General features: G+C 44.1%; 1 protein-coding gene across 2 annotated transcripts; it reads right to left on the reverse strand.

Moving 5' to 3' along the window:
- Window positions 1-522: 522 nt before the first annotated feature.
- On the reverse strand, window positions 523-11,531 carry LOC101946384 (glutathione S-transferase A4-like). Of its 2 annotated transcripts, XM_008177188.4 has the most exons (7): window positions 11,396-11,531; window positions 9,386-9,492; window positions 9,154-9,205; window positions 3,447-3,579; window positions 2,630-2,765; window positions 1,047-1,178; window positions 523-661 (listed from the first exon to the last, which is right to left on the reverse strand). In XM_008177188.4, exons 2-7 carry the CDS (start codon window positions 9,470-9,472, stop codon window positions 536-538), a joined length of 666 nt encoding a protein of 221 aa, XP_008175410.1. In that variant the 5' UTR covers window positions 9,473-9,492; window positions 11,396-11,531; the 3' UTR covers window positions 523-535. The 2 variants fall into 2 exon arrangements, with proteins under 2 accessions (XP_008175410.1, XP_042702084.1); XM_042846150.2 differs by lacking the exon at window positions 9,386-9,492 and having other exon boundaries at window positions 11,396-11,469.
- Window positions 11,532-21,183: the final 9,652 nt, after the last annotated feature.

Genomic DNA, 21,183 nt, shown 5'->3' on the forward strand with positions numbered 1-21,183 from the left:
CCCAAATAATCTTTTGTTTTCATATTTTATCAAGGACTTGACACTCATTAAAACAAACCACTCAAACAGCAAGAGTAATTAGATACTATTTTCTGTCACTGGAATGTCATTGCTTTTAATTATGTAGTGCAGAGGTCGGCAACGTTCGGCACGCGGCTCGCCAGGGTAAGCACCCTAGCGGCCGGGCCAGTTTATTTACCTGCTGACGCAGCAGGTTCGGCTGATTGCAGCCCCCACTGGCCGCGGTTCGCCGTCCCAGGCCAATGGGGGCGGTGGAAAGTGGCACGGGCCGAGGGATGTGCTGGCCGCGGCTTCCCGCCGCCCCCATTGGCCCGGGACAGTGAACCGTGGCCAGTGGGGGCCGCGATCGGCCGAACCTGCCACGTCAGCAGGTAAATAAACTGGCCCGGCCAGCTAGGGTGCTCACCCTGGCGAGCTGTGTGCCGAACGTTGCCGACCCCTGATATAGTGCTGGTCATCTAAACTGGCCTGTTCTTTTTAGATTTTGATGACCTCTCTGAATGGAACCAGGCATTTAATCTTTTTTGAAAACTTCAATCACTGTCGCCACATATTGGTCATCAGGTGGGGGCTTCCTCTGGCTGCCAGGCTGTAGGAATTTCTTAATTGTAGGTATGTTGCTTATTCTTGCTTTAAAAGCCTGAAATGAGAAACAACAGAAGCCCTATGAGTAAGGAAACAACATCCAACTACTTCATAAATAAAAACTTCACACATTAGTTTTGAAGAAACAGAGCTCATTAGCAGAGCTTAAATCGCCTTAATTCCACAGACTTCTATTGTTATTATTACTTAACATTTACATAATGGTAGCACTTAGAGGCCAAGCAGATCAACACCCCATTGTGCTTGGTGCTGTACAAACATACAGAAAATTACTGCTCATGCTCCAAAGAGCTTACTGTTGATTTACACAGTTTTAATGAGATCAGAATCAGCCCAGGAACTCATGTTAAATGAGCAACTTGAAGTCTTTGTTCTGCACAATTCCATAGTTGCTGGTTGTGCTTTAGTAACAGAATTACCTGTAACACAGGGAACTTGGAAAGCACAGTGGGCTCTTTCTCCTCTACCATTAAAATGGTTTCAAGCAGCTGTACATCTGCCCAGCTGAATCGGTTGCCAACAAGAAACTCTTGCCCGTGTTGTTTCAGAACCTACAGAATACAAGGGAACACAAATGTTATGGGTATGAAAGAGACATATACACTGGATAAATACTGGCAACTGAGCTCAGTGTGATACTTTCAAAGTATAGCAAGGTCATGGTCTGTGTAACAATCTTGTATGAAGCATCTGGGTGGGATTTTCAAAAGCACTTACGTGATTGATTAGCACCTGTGCTCCTCAATCACTCAAGTGCTTTGGCAAATCCCACTCTCTGAATACAACACTAGTATTAATAGCTGCAATAGAAAATGTCTGAATTCTTGTACCTAAGTACAAGATGTACATAGACGAGTCTTTCCAGGTCACAGTAGAATGGTTCCACCCCTAGTCCAACAGCCTCTGTGCTTTTGAGGAGGATGAAAGTCTCGGGGAAGGAGAACATCAAGCTGCAGCGAGGGAAATGATCCCATAGTTGGGATCTTTCTTCCAGATGATGTCATGGATACCCCTCTGGGGGAGGGGACCCCAGTTATTAGGAAGAAACAGGTATTAGTAATGTGGACTTGATTATCATAAATATAGATAGTAAAGAGGAGAGGACAGAAACTGATAAAGTACAGGTAGGAACTGAAGAGAAACAGTCAAATGAAAAAGAGTCCCATTCAAATACATTGCATGAAGACAGACAACTAAATATTGACAAATTTTATAAGTGCTCATGTGCAAATATTGAAATCTAAATATTAAGATGGGTGAACTTGAGTGCCTGGTATTAAATGAGGATATTGATATAATAGGCATCACAGAAACTTTGTGGAATGATGATAATCAATGGGATTTGGTAATACCAGGGAATGACAGAATAGGTCATGCTGGTGGGGGAGTGGCACCATATGTGAAAGAAAGTATAAAGTAAAAATCTTAAATGACTCACACTGTACCATAGAATCTCTATGGGTAGGAATTCCATGCTTGAATAACAGGACTATAGCAGTAGGAATATACTACTACTAGAGAGGCTACAAAAACAGAAACTCAACAATAAGGGGGGATTTCAACTATCCCCATATTGACTGGATACATGTCACCCCAAGACGGGATGCAGAGATAAAATTTCTAGATACCATTAATGACTGCTTCTTGAGGCAGCTACTCCTGCGACTCACAAGGGGAAAGGCAATTCCTGATTTAGTCCTAAGTGGCACACAGGATCTGGTTCAAGAGGTGAATATAGCTGAACCACTAGGTAATAGTGACCATAAAGTACCGGTAATTACATTTTTGAACACTGAGCACTTACAATGACAGATCTACTCCTTTTTCAGACATCTATCTAAAATAGGGGGGGGGGGGTGATCATTCAATTCCTTTTGTTCAGTTTGGCAACAGAATATTGTTCATTGCAATCAGAAGCATTTGTTCTAGTGCCTCCACTGTATGTCTTCATTCAATGATATGTAATGAAATGACTGTAAATTGTTGCCTCACTATCACTTACCTTTTCATAGACTGGGAAATATCTGGTTGTGGCCCTCTCGATGATTAAGGCAAGATTCCTCTCCTTAGGTGGAGTGAAAGCAAAGGTAATGATCATTCCCATGAGATCAGCTGTTCCTTCCACATACATGTCAATTCTGGAGGGAGGGGAGAGAAGAAAGCATGTTCAAATTATTTCAGGTTTTTCTTGCAAATTAGTAAAAGCAATTTTTTATGATCCATTAATGTTTGTATAATCATTTTGTGTTATATGATAGCGCTGTTAAAATTTCACTGTTGCATTCATGCCTTGCTCCCTTTCTAATGACAATACAGACATGCAAGCAACGTTTTTCTGGTGAGTGGTTCTTCTTATTCATTTATTTTTGCTGTTAAAGTAAACCTATTGCTTATCAAAGATTCTGGGTTAACAGCCCTGGAAGCTCAGGTCCTTTTCATCCGCAGAACCAGTGTTGTCAGGTAACGGCAGCAAAACCATTATAGTACAGAACAAGCTATGACTGCTCTGCCTGTAAGAAGTTTCACCCACAGCAAAACTGCAAATACTTGGAATTCTTTACTATTGGTTTTGCAATCCCAATTTACTCAGCAAAACACAATACAAAACAAAAATAATACAACACTAAGGGCCTGATCCTGTTCAGCGTAATTTCAGAAACAATGGTTAAAACCCATCAAGGGCCAAAGAATTTGCCCCTTAGTGCATAACAGCTTTTTCTCACCCTTTCATACTCAACTTACAGTATTACATAAGTGTTAACTGGTAATAATATAGCTATTCATTGTAGTTTATTAAGCAAAAGGGAGTGTTATAGTACAATGCTCTCTCTTTCAGATCCTTCCCATAGAGGTTGTACTTGGCAGCTATGTAGCTGAGAATGGCTCTGGTCTGCACCATCTTCATCCCATCAATTTCCACCAATGGTACTTGGTCAAACAGCAGGACGCCATCTTTGGAAAGGAAAATACAATAAGTATAATGTTACTTAGGCCGGATCTATACTTAAAAGTTAGGTCAGCATGGCTATAGCACTCAGAGGTGTGAAAACATCACACCCCTGAGCACCATGACTATGCCAATCTAACCCCTGGGCACACAGGGTCAGGGTAGCCCCAAATGTAGGCAGCATGGGATGTTCTGATTTAGCCCATCTCCTGATGTTTCCATCATCCTAGGTACTGAGATGAAGTTCCTACAGTGACAGAAAAATCCCTTCCATTAGTGTAGGAGGCACCTATACTACGGCGCTACAGCAGCATAATTACAGCACCGTAGCTGTGCCACTGTAGCATCTGTAGTGGCCTCGGTCCCCATCCCCTCCCCCAACTGTGTTATTGTTATAGTGGAGCTGAGAAAAATATCTAAGTCGTTAGTACACTTCTGATTATATATTAGGAGATCTTCAACGTCTGCCATTATATTAAAACTTCCTGCACTAAAATAATGATGTAGGAAAGAATAAACATATACTAGTCTAAATATTTACTCTGTAGCTAAGACCTAGCATAATCAATTGACACATTGCTTTACAAACCTATAGTCAGATATTCCCTCCCCAAAGGGCTTCCAATTTTAATTAAACTATATATGTAGACTATGCTCCAAGAGCTTAGTTCTGCCCCCTCTGAAGTCAATGGCAAAGCTCCCTTTGAATTAAAAGATACAGGATTAAGCCCCAAATAGGCATGTGTGCTACTGTACCTACTAATAGACAGCATTTGATCTAAGTCCCTTTTGTTTGCTTTAGTTGCCTGATTTCAATCCATTAACTTCATTCTTCTTCTCAGTAGAAAAGATTATTTTAACAGGAGTTTGTCTGCTCTGTTTTCCACAAAACCATCAAACTATGTCAGTAGCCTAAAATAAAAAAAAGGTCCTTCCATTGTTGCGAAGTGTTTAATTTCATAGTGCAATAAAATTGTGTAGAACTGTCCACATCATCATTTTTTGGTAAACATTTATATAAAGATTGTGTGTCCTCATGACTGTCCAAGAGCAAATGTGACCAGATTAGGGGATAAATAAGCATTTAGCAAAAATGTCCTTTTCTAGCAGAAGCCTTTTCATTGATAAAAAACAAAATTCATTAACAAGTATGCAAGGGCTGGGAGGGAGGGGGGTTACCATCAGAAACATGTACTAAGATAAAAGCTTATTAATGGCTGGATTTTCTAGCCACACCTTGCAAAGAGTTCCCTGGCAGGTCAGTGCACTGAGCATTAGTAAACTGAAAGAGCAATTCGTTTCTAAGGACTTGTCTATACTTGAAATGCTGCTGCAGCTGCACTGTTGTAGCGCTACCTACGCCTATGGGAGGGGTTCTGTAGGTAATCCCGTTGCTGTAGGTAATCCACCTCCCTGAGAAGTGGTAGCCAAGTCAACAGAACAATTTTTCCATCGACCTAGTGCTGTCCACCCCGGGGGTTAGGTCAGCTTAACTGCTTTGATCAAGGGCGTAGATTTTTCACACTCCTGAGCAACGAAGCTGGGTCAACCTAACGGTCGACCAGGCTTTAATAGCAAAAGTAGTAAGGCCATGTCTGCACTACCACATATGTCAGCAAAATTTATGTTGCTCAGGGGTGTAAAAAAAAACCACACATACCTTGTGCAATTTAAGTTTTGCTAGCATAAGTGGTAGTGTGCACAGCCTTATGACTGGAGGAGAGCCTCTCCTGCTGACATAGCTACTGTCGCTCATAGAGGTGGTTTTATTATGTCAACGGGAGAGCTCTCTCCCACTGGCATAGAGCGGCTACACAAGCAATCTTACAGCAGTGCAGCTGCATTAGTATAGTTGTGCCGCTGTAAGATCGCTTGTGTTGCCATGGCCTAATTTATCCTTAATAACAAGCTATTAGCTCAAGTGAGATTTGTGATACACAGACAATTGCTGACCCTCCCAGCTTTTACTGGGAAAAGCCATGACTGTCCTTTAAATAACTAGAATAACATATAGGCAAACAGGTTTGATTAAGTACCAGTCTAAATGTTTGCCCAAAATATGAACCAAATGTGGTGCATTAAAAACTGTTAAAATTGTAACACTAACACTTTAAGAGTAAGGGTTTTCCTGGTCTGACCTGCAGGCTACAGGGATCTATAGGGAAGCCTGAGATTAGAGTCAGTTTTGCAGACAGTTAGCTTAGCCCTAGAGTAAGGTGGAGTGAGTTGTGCTTCTTTGTTTTAGGGAGCAGCCTGCTTTGTCTCTTTCAGGTTTGGGATTCTTATGTGTTATTATTCTGAATTCTAAGAAATAAAGTTATACTGCAACTTGGCAGGAAGAGTATGTTTTTATCAGACTTCGCTGTGTGTTTGCTGTGAACATAATACCAAACCCAAACCCAAACTTTAAGGTTCAATAAAGTTAATTGAAAAATAATTGACACAAGGTACGTCTACACAGTAAAAGAAAACCTACGGCAGCAAATCTCAGAGCCCAGTCAACTGATTTTTGTTCACAGGGCTCGTGTTGCAGGGCTAAAAAATATCAGTGTAGATGTTTGGGTTTGGGCTGGATCCCAGGCCCCAAGACTCTCCCCCATCACTACGTTTCAGAGCTTGGGCTCGAGCCTGAGAACAAATATCTATACTGCTATGTGTAGCCTGGCAGTGCAGGCTCTGAGACTTGCTCTGCAGGGTATTTTTGCTGTGTAGGAGTACCCCCAGGTGCCTAATCTGTAACTGACAAACCTATTTAAACATACCTTCCGACCTGGACAAATCCCTACACACCCAAGCCACTGAAACAAAAGCCTACAGTCAACTGCCATATCACTCAACACTGAACAGCTATACCAAGAAAATAGGATATGCTTAAATATAAACTCTTATTACAAGGTAAATATATGCCTGCTTTCAGGGAGTATGGCAGTTGAGCTCAGTGCATTAAGACAAGAATCATTCTTGCACCGTGGGAAGTTATTGAGATACTCCTTTATGAGCATTCATTTATATTCCGAGACTTAAATAATACCTACTGTATCAGCCCTCTTTTAATACCAAAGAATACCTCTGTGTTAGTCCTCAGTATAACAAATACATGAGTGACGGGTGGGATCAGAACACTAAACAAGAGGGGACAAATTCAAACCCGTTCTTACTTCCTACAATGTACAAGATAAAAGCCAAACACACATCCAAGGTTGCAGGAAGGTGGGAAAAAAAATCATGAGGGAGGAGAAAAAGGGGGCTTTTACCAGTCAGTCCATAACCTGTAAGGAAAGCTCTACGTCAGGCTCCACTTCTTGATTCTGATGACCTACAAATCTCTCTCTCTCATGATGAGCTATCTCCCTTCAACCAATCTAGTAGTGTAGCCTGTCTTTCTGGATTTTTAGTCATAATCTTTAACTCACTGTTTAACAATGGTTAAGAGTTAACAAAATGTTAAACTCAGCTGAGCTCTTGATCTTCCTCCACAAGCCCTCCCCATCTCACCATGAACATTGTTACCATTCTCCCAGTCACTTGGGCCAGTAATATGAACTATAATGTGGCCCTCCCACTGGATCCCCATACTCAAGCCATTTCTAATTCTTGCCACTCCTTCTTACACAACATCTCTAAACTCAAGTATCGGGGGTAGCCGTGTTAGTCTGTATCTACAAAAACAACAAGGAGTCTGGTGGCACCTTAAAGACTAACAGATTTATTTGGGCAAAAGCTTTCGTGGGTAAAAACCTCACTTCTTCAGATGCACGAAAGCTTATGCCCAAATAAATCTGTTAGTCTTTAAGGTGCCACCAGACTCCTTGTTATCTCTAAACTCAGTCTTCCCTCTCTGACTACACAACCAAAACTCTTGGCCAAGCTCTCATCTCACATGTTGACTACTGCAACCTTGCTTCCCTTAAGTCTATTCAAGTATCAGGGGGTAGCCGTGTTAGTCTGTATCTACAAAAACAACAAGGAGTCTGGTGGCACCTTAAAAACTAACAGATTTATTTGGGCATAAGCTTGCGTGGCTAAAAACCTCACTTCTTCAGATGCATAGAAGAAGTGAGGTTTTTACCCACGAAAGCTTATGCCCAAATAAATTTGTTAGTTTTTAAGGTGCCACCAAACTCCTTGTTGTTTAAGTCTATTCAGAGAGCTTCTGCTCAAATCGTCTGCTTGGCTTATTGCTCTGACCACACCGACCCCCTCTGAATCCCTCTGAACCCCTCCATTGGGTCCCCCTTATCAGATAAGATAAGCTTCTTGTCTTTAAGGCCTTATTTAACTAATGTAGCAACTTATTGTGATGTCAACTCCCATCTAGACTCCACCAGCAATCTTAGCCATTAACACACACTTATGCAGCTTTGTGTCCCTTCCCCCCCCCCACGCACTGACCCTTATGCATGGGAAAAATTCCCTGAAAAAATCCGAATAGCAACTACCTTATCTTCCTTCAAATCCTTCATTAAGACTCGCCTCCACCATGGTGTCTGTGAAACCCAGCCTGCTGATCATGACTAGGCAGGTGACAAATGGACTCCTCCTCTTCCCTGTCTTTCCTTTTCCTACTCCCTTCCTTTCTCCCTGGCCCTAATCCTCAATAAAAGAGCTGTAGTACACGTTCTGTGCATCACAGTTTAGGAAAGATGTGGACAAATTGAAAAGAGTCCAGAGGAGAGCAACAAAAAATTATCAAAGGTTTAGAAAACTTGACCTATAAGGAAAGTTTTAAAAAAAATTGGCATGTTAAGTCTTGTGAAAAGAAGACTGAGCGGGGAGCTGATGATAACCTTCCAATGTGTTATAAAGAGGACTGTGATCAATTATTCTGCATGTCCATTGAAGATAGGACAAGAAGTAATGGGCTTTAATCTGCAAAAAGGGAGATTTAGGTTAAATGTTAGGGAAAAGTTTCTAATTATAAAGGTCTTTACACTCTGAAATAGGCTTCCAAGGGAGGCTGTGGAATCTTTGTCATTGGAGGTTTTTAAGAACAGGTTAGACAAGCACCTGTCAAGGATGGTCTAAGTTTACGTGGTCCTGCCTCAGCACAGCACCTGGGCTAAATGACCTCTTGAGGTCCCTTCCAGCCCTACATTTCTATGATTCTATATACCTAACAAAGCTGGGCCAATTCTTCATCAGATTCATCTGCGTGTATGTTGTCTCTCCAATCCCCTACTCTTCATTTGTTTGTGTATTTAGACTCAAAGCCTCTGAAGGCAGGGATGGCAACACCCAGCACAATGGGCTCCCTACCTGAATTAAGGCCTTTGGACACCCCCATAATATAGATATTTAATAAAAATAATCAGGGGCATGATCCTGGGAGGCGCTGAGCTCCCTCAGCATCGACTGGCTCCAGTGGAAGTGAAGGATGATTAGCACTTTGCAGGCGTTACTTGGCACCAGACAGGATTGGGCGGTCAAGGTTAGTGATTTATGAATTGATACATGATGTAAACTGAATTAAATGTGTCCACACAGGGGTTTACACTGGTTTAAGTAAACTCATGTAAAACCCAGTTTTAGCTAAACTCATGCCACTTTGGGTGTAGAAAATTCCCGGTCTGCAGTCTTACCTTTTATTAACTTTTGATACTGTTCTCTTGTTTCCAAAAATTCTTCTTCAAACTGCAAAAGGAAAGATGAAATAGATTAGTTACATTATTATATTTCAGGCAGCTTCTTTTAGGAAGCAACTCTGTCACAACGAGCCAAAAGGCAGAGTAATACACCAGCATAACAAAATAAATCATGGCTAATCCTGAATGAGTCTAAACAAGAGCACCCCTTCATAAATTATGGACTAACCTCCACCCCAGCTGCTGCCAACAGCCACCGTATTGATTCCATGCGTCCTCTTCCATTGAAGTAGGTAAGTTTGGGTTTCCCAGACATGCTTCCTTGCTTCTGCTTCCCTGACAAATATCAAGCAAAGGAAAATGTTTCTGAACAAAAATGAGTTTTTGCTATAATGGAATGTTTACAGCACAATGAGGTTTCAGGCCTCTGCTGCTGTCACTGTACACTTTACTCAAGGTATGTCTATACTACAAGCGCTACAGATGCAGTACTACAGCTATGCTGCAGTAGCGTACACACTTACTAAAGTGACAATTACTGTAGTAAATCCACCCCCTCAAGAGGTGGTAACTAGGTTGACTGAAGAATTCTCAGTGTTTACGCCTTCTGGAATGGTTCCTCCAGGCCAGGTGGGCTTTCTGATGAGTTTCTGTTTGGAAACCTCTGCTCTTAAAAGCATAGTGCACTCTAGGACACAAACAGGGAGGGAGAAAGTGGGGCCTGAGCATGTTTGGTGGTGTTCCTCTCAGGCCCATCCACTCACTCCTGTGGGATAGACCCCCATGAACACCATCAGGGAAACAAAAAAGCCTCACATATTTTTCCTCCCTGAGGATGTACATACTGTTTAAAGGGTGCTCGATCCAAATCTTGACTTAGAAATCATTCAAATTGACAATCACCCTTTAAACAATTCTAAGAATCAAATCATTTAAGTTTTCTGTCTTGATACTAAGACTATATTCACAGTAAACATAACGCAGCAATAATAACTTCTTTTTTATTAAAGCAAATAACTAATTGCGGCACCTCATGGCATTTTATCCATAAGAAAGATATTGTACAAATTTGTAGTTATTTGCAGGTAAATAATGTTTAGTGCATGCTGGCAGTGTTTGCTGTCTGTACACCCAATACTCCCTGATATGTTATCACACTTAATGAATACTCTTTACCCTTTATATCATGTCAACACACATTGCGACAACATATAGCGTGCAGAAACTTATAGTAACTAAAGCTCTTCCATTAACTATGAAAGCCAAAGATCTCATAAGGGCTTTTAAACCAAAATTATGGAATAAAGACAGAGTAAAATCAAACCCAGACATCCAAATTCTGCTCTCGGTTACACCTTTGTAGATCCAGAATAACTCCATCAACTTTAATCAACTGCATTTACACCAGTGATACAGAAAGCAAAATGTACAGTCCACATTTTGGGTGGAAAGTTGCATGTGTGTTTTATTGTCAACCAAGATGAGAATGGTGTATGTGTCAGAACACAACACCCAGGAGGTGTGTGGGTTACACATGGCTATGTACAAAATGATAGAAAATGTTTTAAGTGCTTTTGTCTAATCTCCACATTTCCCCTAAAGCAGTCTGTTTTCTATAATGAGTTCTAGGGCTGCGTCCTCACTGGATTTTCTGGAGCAGCCACTTCACTATACAAGAATCAGGGAACAAAGTTAAGTCTTTCAAAAGCAACATTGCCTGCATTCAATATAAAGCAGCAGCAGGTTTTACTTTCATCCACCCCTCAGGAGAGAGACAGGTTTTCACTATTCTTTGATCAGCCACTATAGTTCAGAGCAGAGCACGACATGCTATATCAGCCAGCTTTCATGCTCAGATCCAGAGGAAATCAGGTCTAAGTTCCAGGCTTTCATTGCAATTCTGAACTTTACTCTTTCTCTTGCTTTCTTCCTCCCCTCTCCTTTGGCTTTTTGCTCTCACTGTTTGCCCTCACTTTACAACATGCCTTATTCAAGTCTGAGTTAACTTTCTGGATTAATTTCCTATTTAAATGGTCTGTTTTCCCTTCTTTTATCCTCCTGTATAGCAATCAAACACCACTTGAACTGCCTTTGATGCAGGCGGCTAAATATAGTAAAGATTTTACATTACCATTACCAACAGTTATGCTAAGGTGTTTGAAAGTAGCTTTATTGAAACCAGCAGATCAAACTGTTTAAGGTTAAACTAATTTCTTTTTATGCTAGTGTCAGTACTAACCTTCACGTCCTGATCCAGGCAGGCCAAGTTCTTTTCCTCCTTAACTGAGAACAGAATTTATCTCTTCCTGTTCTGAGAGTATGGAGCTCCTCCAAACTCCCCCCCCTCAGGGGGAGTCACGTGTATACCTCATAGGAAAGAAAAGGTCCTCACTTCCTAAAGAGACCCCCACAAAATTAAAAGTTACACTACCGTTTTAAAATGTGGCTGTACCTACTACTGTTATAAAATTACTATGCGTGAGAGAGAAAAATATCTTTCTCTATGCTTTTCAGTTTGTTTATTTGACTATACACAGAGTGCTGTCAGCTTCATGGTTACATAATTACTCAGTATCTCCTGTTGTTTGAGTGGGTCTTTCACACAGCAACAGAGGAAAAACATTCAGAAAAACAGAGAAAATATTAGATTTGAATTGACTATATTTCAGGTTGATGGTGATACTATTTAACAAATTAAACCAATGTGTTCTGCCCCTTATCTGACTTTTCAGCAGTAATTCAGGTTTGTCCTCTCACTGCTGCAATGTACAAGAAAGACACCTAAAATGTGGGACAACTTGGGTCTGATTTTTAAAATCAGATTGCTAGAGCCTGTCATTCACACATGCAGTTATCTGATTTGTGTATGCATTCATGGTAGTTGGACACGAAAAATAGATGTGCAATTTCTGCCACAATTGGGCTCCATGTTTTTAATTAATAATGCCTACTTTACAACTTTTAAGATGAGCCAGAGATGAGAAAAAATCAATTTGCCTGGGGTCATACCCACAGTTTCCATGCAATACAATTGTTTTGGCTTTGTTGCTTGTATTTAAGGTGAAATGGTCGAATCGACATCAAACTGGATGTGTAGATAGGTGGTCCAGCTTCTAGAAGATAGAGAACTGAACTGGGACATGGTAAACCAAGCTCCAATTCCCATTTTTGCCACAGACTCTCTGTGTGACCTTGGGGAAGTCACTTAATCTCTGCTCTTGTGTCAGGTACTAATACAACTGCCCACAGAAGCAGTTTACACGTACTAGGGCTATGTCTACAGTAGGAGTGCTTTGCTGTTATAAGTATTCTGGGATACTGTACTGGCTCCTGAGGTGCACACAGCTATACTGGCAAAACTGTGCTTTAAAGCTACCCTCACAAGTGAGACAAGATATACTGGTAAAAGCACAGTTTTGCCAGTACAACTTTGTCTACACTAAGGACTCCTGCCTGCATGGCTGTATCGATCAGGACTCTCACTTTTTCACACCCCTGACTGACATAGCTATGATGGCAGTGGTTTGTGATCTAGACGTGGGTTCAGAGAGCCACTAATGGATGTCCTCTCCCAGCATAGGTACCCAGACAAGGGCACCGGAACTGGGAGGGCCAGGGGACCATGCCCCCCCACTTTTTACCAAGCCGAGTAAAGGGCGAGTGATGGGGGGAGGGGGTGGAGAGGAGTGAGTGGAGGGGGGCAGGGTCTTGGGGGGGGGAAGAGGCAGCACTGGAGCGGGGCTTTGGGGGAAGAGGCGGTGCAGGGGCAGTGCAAGGGCAGGAGTTCGGGGAGAGGGGCGGGGCCTTGGGGAGAAGGGGTGGTGCAGGACCAGGGGCTTGAGGGGCAGTGAAGCGTAGGGCCACAGTTTGGGCACCTATGCCCCCCCCCCTTTTAGGGCACTTCCACCGCTCCTGTACTCAGAGCGGTTGTGGTGCACATGGAAATAAGGGAGGAGAACCTCAAAAAGTGAATAAAAGTACAGAAAACAGAAAGTGGAAACTGCATGGGTGGGAAATAAGTTGAAGGAAAAATCAATGGAAGAAATAAGGGAAAGAAAGAAACAGAGAAAACAGAGACATGATAACTGTGCCAGGCTATGGCATTAGGAGAATAGGGAAAAAGACAAACTTTTTAATTCATCGCAAAGGGCAGCACCCCCTGCTGTATAGATTTGACACTGCAGTCAGCAGAAATCTTCAGTAATTCCGTTCCCATTAACTATTTTAACTAACACTTGACTCAATGGCAGTCGCTGAGACAGCCCCCAGTTATCTTCTCTGCACCTTGGGAGCAGCTGCTCACTATTCCTCTTTGATTCCTCCTATTTAGTCATTTTCCATTCTAAAACAAGACTTTGCCAACTGCTCTGTAGTTATTTATGTTCCGTCACAGCCTAGTATGAGAGAACTTGCAAAGTTTTACAAATAGCCAAATATGCAATGTCCACCAGGTCACCGTTATCTATTAGTTTACTAATGTTTTCCACAAATCTCTACAGCAAAGAAAGAAACAAGTTTTTCTTATCTTATGTGAATTAAGGTGTAGATTCTCAGATGCCCATAGAGGGCTGGTATGAGGCCCATGTTCCATTTAAGTGCTCAGATGAAGGGCAAAACTTGGATTTAAGTGGTGCATAGCCTTGTTCTAGCCTTCTTGACCAGGGCAAATTTCATCCACAATTCACAGAACAAATGTCCGTAACTGGAGAGCAAAGTTGGCATGTAAAGTTCCCACTTGTGTTCTTCTGTGTATACTCTTTTACCATGTGCTGTGTGCTAGGATAGCCCAAGGACTTCTCTAAGTTATGCTTTCCTGTGATGGTTACAAAGCACCAAGCAAATTGCACTGGATCAAAACATCCAGTTCCACCTGACCACACCCCTTTGGTATCTCTGAGGAGGTGATGAAGCCCATACTAGGGTTGCCAGGTGCCTGGTTTTTGACCGGAATGCCTGGCTGAAAAGGGACCCTGGCCGCTCTGGTCAGCACCAATGACTGGGCCGTTAAAAGACCTGACAGATAGGCCTCCTACCAAGTGCATATTTCAACATTGCTCTATCTTCGCACACACAAAATGTTTCCCCCTTTCTTTAAACCAACTTTTATCTAAATCTGTCATTGTGACAATGCGGTTCTGGCGGAACCCAACTGAGAGTGCCAGCTCAGGACAAATTGCTCAAATAGGGCAGTTACAGCCCAAGGCTGGGGTTTTTTCCACCTCTAAGGCAAACCAAACCAGCCAGACTAAGAGGACTTCAGTCTCACCCCACTGGCTAACTGCAAGTCTCACAAGCAATCTCCTTAGATACTCCAGTTTCCCAGTATTACCACCAGTACCACTCGTTATGGGGACAAATGGTTATGAAAACCAATACCCCAGTAAAAGAAAAAGGTTCTCCTGATCCCAAAGGACCAAGCCCCAGACCCAGGTCAATATACAAATCAGATCTTACCCACAAATCACGCTGTTGCCAATCCTTTAGAATCTAAAATCTAAAGGTTTATTCATAAAAGGAAAAAGATAGAGATGAGAGTTAGAATTGGTTAAATGGAATCAATTACATACAGTAATGGCAAAGTTCTTGGTTCAGGCTTGCAGCAGCGATGGAATAAACTGCAGGTTCAAATCAAGTCTCTGGAATACATCCCCCGCTGGGATGGGTCCTCAGTCCTTTGTTCAAAGCTTCAGCTTGTAGCAAAGTTCCTCCAGAGGTAAGAAGCAGGATTGAAGACCAGATGGAGATCAGGCATCAGCCTTATATAGTCTTTTCCCGGTGTAAGAACACCTCTTTGTTCTTACTGTGGAAAATTACAGCAACATGGAGTCTGGAGTCACATGGGCCAGTCCCTGCATACTTTGCTGAGGTACAAGGCGTATCTGCCTTCTCTCAATGGGTCCATTGTATAGCTGATGGTCCTTAATGGGCCATCAAGCAGGCTAGGCAGAGCTAATCTCAGCTTGTCTGGGATGTCACCCAGAAGCATAGCATAAGTTTGCCATACAGACAGTATAGAGCCAATATTCCTAACTTCGACTACAAAACTGATACACACATATAGACAGCATAATCATAACCAGTAAACCATAACCTTGTCCTAGACACCCCATTTGACCCCCTTTATACAAGATTTGGGTGCCACTACAGGACCTTGGTTGCAACAATGATCTATATGGTCCCAGTTTATGTCAATAACGTCACACCCCCAACGCAAAATTGATGCAGGAAGGGATGACACAAACATCACTGACTGCATCCCAAGAGCTCCCCATCCTGGGTTCTGTCTCACTACAGCTAGTATTGGGTTAGAAGCCATACCAGTGTATAACAGAAACGGTTTATCAAAATCATGTTCAACCACATGATTGAACCTCTTTACAAACTCAAGGTAACACTTAGTTAGAACAATAGTGGATTGGATCTGCTCTGGCAGCATGGTTCCTGTATGTGCCATGTGATCTTGCCAAGAGCTAAAGAAAACTGCTACTTTATCCATACAAGCTCGGGCCAATGTTTGGAACCCAATTAACATCGAATAAATGCAGATATTAATGTTCTTCATAGTCCAGGAATCTTGGCATTTAGCCATGAAAGCAATATGGTAGTGTTGAGTCTGAACTTTTGATGAGCTTAAACTTAACCCAGACTTGATGTCTCTGTCTGAACTTTTAATCAAAGCTCTGACCTGCGAACTACTTATGACACCCCCCTCCCCTTAAGTAGCCATCTCCCCTTTTCTCTTTCTGAATTTACATTTTAACCTGTTTTATCCTGTAGAATCTTGATTGATTATACATGACCATTATGATCTGTTAATCACTTTGTTTACTTCTGTGTATAAATATTGATGCTTACCCCTAATAAACTTGCCACACTTATTCTGAAGCCTTTCAAGCTAAGGATAGTGTGAGCCCGTTGATCAACGAATTAGTGTCTGGTCTCTGACAGATTGTGAGCCCCATACCAACTCCGCACGAACTCGGGTGCTGGAGAGGTGAGTAAGGACTTGCTTTTTACCTAACAATTTGGGGGCTCGTCCGGGATTTCCTTCTGGTGCGGTGCCTCTGTCCAGTGGTAAGACCACTCATATACGAATTGGCAGGCGCCACGGGAGATTTCTCCCAGCCAATTCAATATTGAGGGGTCGTGTACTGGACAGCAGGGTAAACGCCAGTTGGAGGGCTCCTGTCAGACACCATGGGTCAAGGGACTAGTGTGCCTCGTGAGAGTCTGTTGGGGATTGTAAATAAGTTATGGAACAAAGGGAAACTCCCAGTACAGACAGGAATGTCTAGGAGGAAGTTGTACACACTGTGTGTAAGGAATTGGACTGGGTATACCGCGGTATTGGCCAACCCGGAGATGAGGTGGCCTTCGTATGGCTCTTTCGAACAGGCTGCCTTAAGAGGAGTAAGGAGCCAGATCGAAAAAGACCATCCGGGACAGTTATGTTACTGGTTTTGTTGGGACACAGCAGCAGAGCTGTGGAAATCTTTAAAAATTATGGCAGTCAGGTATTCTCCCGAGAGTGAACCCCCTCCATGTTATTTCGATAAAGGGTGTAAACCACGGCGTGTTTTGACTCGTCAGTTGGTCCCCACTGCACCTGCCCCTATTCCTCCGCAGGGGGACTCTCTCCAGGGCGCAGAAGGGAATCTGCAGGACTCCAGATCGGAATCTCTGCAGAGGGATAAGGGGGAAATGGAAGGGCACACCTCGGGAGGAGTAATTACTAGGCAAAAGATCAAGCAGATGCAGCAGGTTGCATACCCCTCCCCTGGGGACGCCCAGAGGGTCCGGTCGCATCCGCAGATACTTACACCAGGGACGAATACACCCCTGCACCACCAGCTCAGCCCGTTCCCCAGGCCTGGATCAACTACGGGCAACAGCAGCAGCTGCAGCAAACTCAGCCTCCTCAATGACGGTACCCCGGGGGCGAAGGCAAACAATGTGATGGTCTTATTTCCTTAATGTCTTTAGCCGGCTCCTTCCTCACTTTCTCCCCTCCCAGCAAAGAGCCTCGTCTAACCCTTTCAGTCCAAGGACTGCCTGTCTCCTTCCTCATTGATACTGGAGCTACTTTCTCTCTTTTAAATCATGCCCCCTCTCCCTGGCTATCCTCTAAGGTTAAAACTGCAACTGGGGTGGAGGGCAACCCACAGTCCCTGGGACTCACTTTGCCTCTAAATGTTATTTATGCTGATAAATGTTTTTCTCACCGTTTTCTTTTTTCCCCCAGCTTGTCCGATCCCTTTGATGGGCCGGAATTTACTCTGTAAGCTTAAGGCTACTTTAACCTGCATTCCTGAAGGGGTAGGATTATTGATGACAGTGTTAGGAAATTCGGCCCCAACTCAGGGTAATTGGGAAACCCCCCCCCCCTCTCCCCTGACCTCACTGACTTGCCTTTAACCCTCTGGGGAATTTCTGACACTGATGTTGGCCTGCTCCTTTCGGCAGAGCCAGTAAGGATTCAAGTGAAGCCCTCCTTAACCCCCCCGTCAGTCCCTCAATACCCCCTGTCGCTGAAAGCCTGGGAGGGCATCCGCCCCATTATCAAGGGATTCATTGCACAAAAGCTAGTCCGCCCTCAGCGCACTCCCTGTAACACCCCTATACTGCCTGTCAAAAAAGCCTCCTAAAAAGGACGGAGACCCTATTCGTTGGCGCTTTGTACAGAATCTACGGGTTGTTAATCAGTATGTGGTCCCTCTTCATGCAGTAGTTCCTGATCCAGCTACTATCATCAGCCAAATCCCCTGGGATGCTGAGTGGTTCACTGTTATTGACTTAAAATCAGCCTTTTTCAGCATTCCTGTGCACCCAGACTCTCAGTATCTCTTTGGTTTCACCTGGGAGGGACAAAGTTATGTCTGGCAACGACTTCCTCAAGGCTACAGAGACAGCCCCACGATTTTCAGCCAATGCCTCCGCCACGACTTGGAAGGCTTCACCAGTCCGCAGGGATCCACGTTAGTCCTATACGTAGATGACATCCTATTAGGTAACCGCGAAGAAGCTGCCCTCTGCATCAATGGTAAGGCACTTTTATTATACCTACACACCAGAGGCCACAAGGTAGACCCTAACAAGATTCAGTGGGTCTCACAGAAGGTCCAATATCTGGGCTTCCTGTTAACTCCAAAGGGGAGACAAATGGACCCAGTCCGCATAAAGACTATCCAAAACTGTCCTCTGCCAAACACCAAGAAACAACTTCGAGGTTTCTTAGGATTAATTGGCTTCTGTCACCCCTGGTTGCCGTCCTGCGGGGAGTTAAGCAAACCGCTCCACCGACTCACTGCTAACCTTGCTCCTGACCCTTTGCAGTGGTCCCCGAACACAATCCAAGCCTTTCAGTTACTCAAGAACAGTGTGGCCTCCTCCATGTCTCTCCGCCCCCCCAATTACAGCAAACCCTTTCACCTTTTTGTCCACGAGAGGGGCGGAATTGCTAGTGGTGTCCTTACCCAGCTATGCGGGCCCCACCATTTCCTGCTTGCTTTTTACTCTCAGCAGATCGACCCTGTCACTCAGGGAACCCCATCCTGCACCCGGACTCTGGCAGCAGCTGCCCTGCTGATCACAAAGGCAAAGAGCCTGACCCTGGGTCATTTTACCATGGTTTGGACCTCTCATGCCTTGTCAGCCCTTCTGCGTAGGGGCACAACCCAAGTCTTTTCGGCCCATCGTCAGCAACAGCTAGAGGCCGAACTCTTAAAAGACACTAACCTAATTTTTGAAAGGTGTGGGCCCCTTAATCCAGCTACCTTGCTTCCTGACCTGCCAGTCTTCCAGAATCAGCACAACTGTGTAAAAGTAGTTTATAGCATCTTACCAATAAGGAACAACCTGTTTAACGTGCCACTGGATAACCCTGATTGCATCCTCTTCTCGGACGGAAGCTCCTTCTATGTTGATGGCAAGCGTTTCACCGGTTATGCAGTCACCTCTGAATGGGACATTCAAGAGGCCGCCTCACTGCCAGGCAACTGGGGAGCCCAAGCCGCCGAACTCTATGCCCTGGCCCGAGCTTGCCAGTTGGCCGCTGGTAAAATCGTTACCATTTTTACTGATAGCAAGTATGCTTTTGGAGTTGTGCATTGTCACATCCACCTCTGGAAGTTTCAAGGTTTCCAGACAGCTGCCGGTAAACCCATTCAGCACCTCCCCCTCATCCACAAGCTTTTGGACGCCCTCCAAGAACCCTTGGTCCTGGCTGTAATTCACTGTCGGGCCCATACTAAAGATGATAGCCCCGTCACCCGTGGGAATGCCCTGGCTGACGCCTCCGCCAAGACGGCTGCCGTCTTACCCTTAGCCATGCCCACGTTGGCTATTGCAGCCTCCTCCTTTACTCCACCGCACCCCGTACCAGTACCCGCTGCTAAACTACAGTCGTGGAAAAGCCTCTAAGCCACTGTCAGGAAACAGGGTTAAAGTGGCCTCAGGTACTTCCCTTGGTCCTGTTTCACCTTCGTACTCACCCAACCCGTGTATTGGGATTATCCCCCTTTGAACTGCTCTATGGACACCCCCCTTTCAAAGGCGGGGCGCTACCACGTGCTGATGTTTCACTATTGGGAGGGGATCATATGACCGCGTGCCAGTTTCTCTCCCTACAGGCTCGCCTCCGTACCCTTTGGAAAGCCTCGCAGTTTTCCCAGACCGTGCCGCTGAAAGAACAGATCCACCCGTTCCAACCAGGGGACTTCGTCTGGGCCAAAAAGTTAGTTCGTGGCGACACCCTCCAGCCGAGGTTTACTGGACCCCACCAGGTTCTTTTAACAACCCAGACTGCAGTGTTCCTGAAAGAACGCAAATCCTGGATCCACCACTCCCACGTCAAGCCAGCCGTAGTGGACCACAGTGACGGACCAGCAGCTCTTGCCACCACTGAGGACACTGCCTCCGACCAGTGGACCAGCTTACCTCTTTCAGACATCAGACTTAAATTAACTCGGCAAAAATAAGAGGACCTTTTATTCTGACAACTGTATGTTTTTTATTATGCCTTTTTAGTTTATTTTCTGCTTATAAAGCTAATGCTTTTATTAAATATTCCCACAAGGTTAAAACTCGTATTTTAGGAAATAAAAGTAATTGCTGGGTATGTACTTAATTTCCAGTAAATGCAGAACAGGGACTCCCCTTCACACCCATTCCCCTGACCACTGCTAATATGACTTGGATGCCACCGGCTAGAGTAAAAGATCCAGTCCAACACAATCTTACATGGGACAAAACAGGAGTGCCAATTAACAGATATCTCAGGGTAACCAATCAGACAGGATCACTGTGTTTTGTTAAAGAAAAGGGGTCAACTTTTGTGGGAACAAGTAAATGCAACATGTATTTTAATGGCACCGCCTTTAGTAAAAATCTTGGCTTCAAGCCTTGCGCATCCCATTTATCCCATATGTGGATCCCTCACCCCGATCCAACTTTTTCATGGGTGGGCAAGCCTTCAGAGTCAGCTTTTTAGAAGCCCTGCTCAGATCACGAGGGTGTCCAACTAATTGCTAAGGGACATACGATTGCCTTCTACAACTGCTCAAGCAGTACTACATTGCCCTTTGAAAACACCACTACCAAATTGTGCCTCTGCAGTTCGCACAACGAGCCCTCTGCGTTACCAGGGGAACAGTGGTCCAACGGGTGGTGGGTTACCTCCTACTTTAAAAAATGGAATACCCAAAACGCATTGTATGAAACATACTGGGTGTGCGGGCCCAAAGCTTATTACTTTCTCTCCCCTGATTGGGCAGGGTCATGTTATTTAGCGTGGCTAACACCGCCTTCTCGCATCTCCCTCACTCCCCCTCATTTTCCCCACGTTCGTAACATCCGTGAAACCTTCAGAGATATTAATATCCGTGATAGTTTGTCGTGGCAGCGGTGGGCTGGTCTCATTAGCTTGAGGGGTGGTGTCATCCGTCTACAGGGACTACTAGAATCTTTAACCAATGAAACTGCGACCCTATTTAAGAATCAGGCCGGGGAAATGTCCCAGCTGTGCCAGTT

The sequence above is a fragment of the Chrysemys picta genome, chromosome 3 (assembly GCF_011386835.1).
Source record: "Chrysemys picta bellii isolate R12L10 chromosome 3, ASM1138683v2, whole genome shotgun sequence".
Lineage (NCBI taxonomy): Eukaryota > Metazoa > Chordata > Testudines > Emydidae > Chrysemys > Chrysemys picta.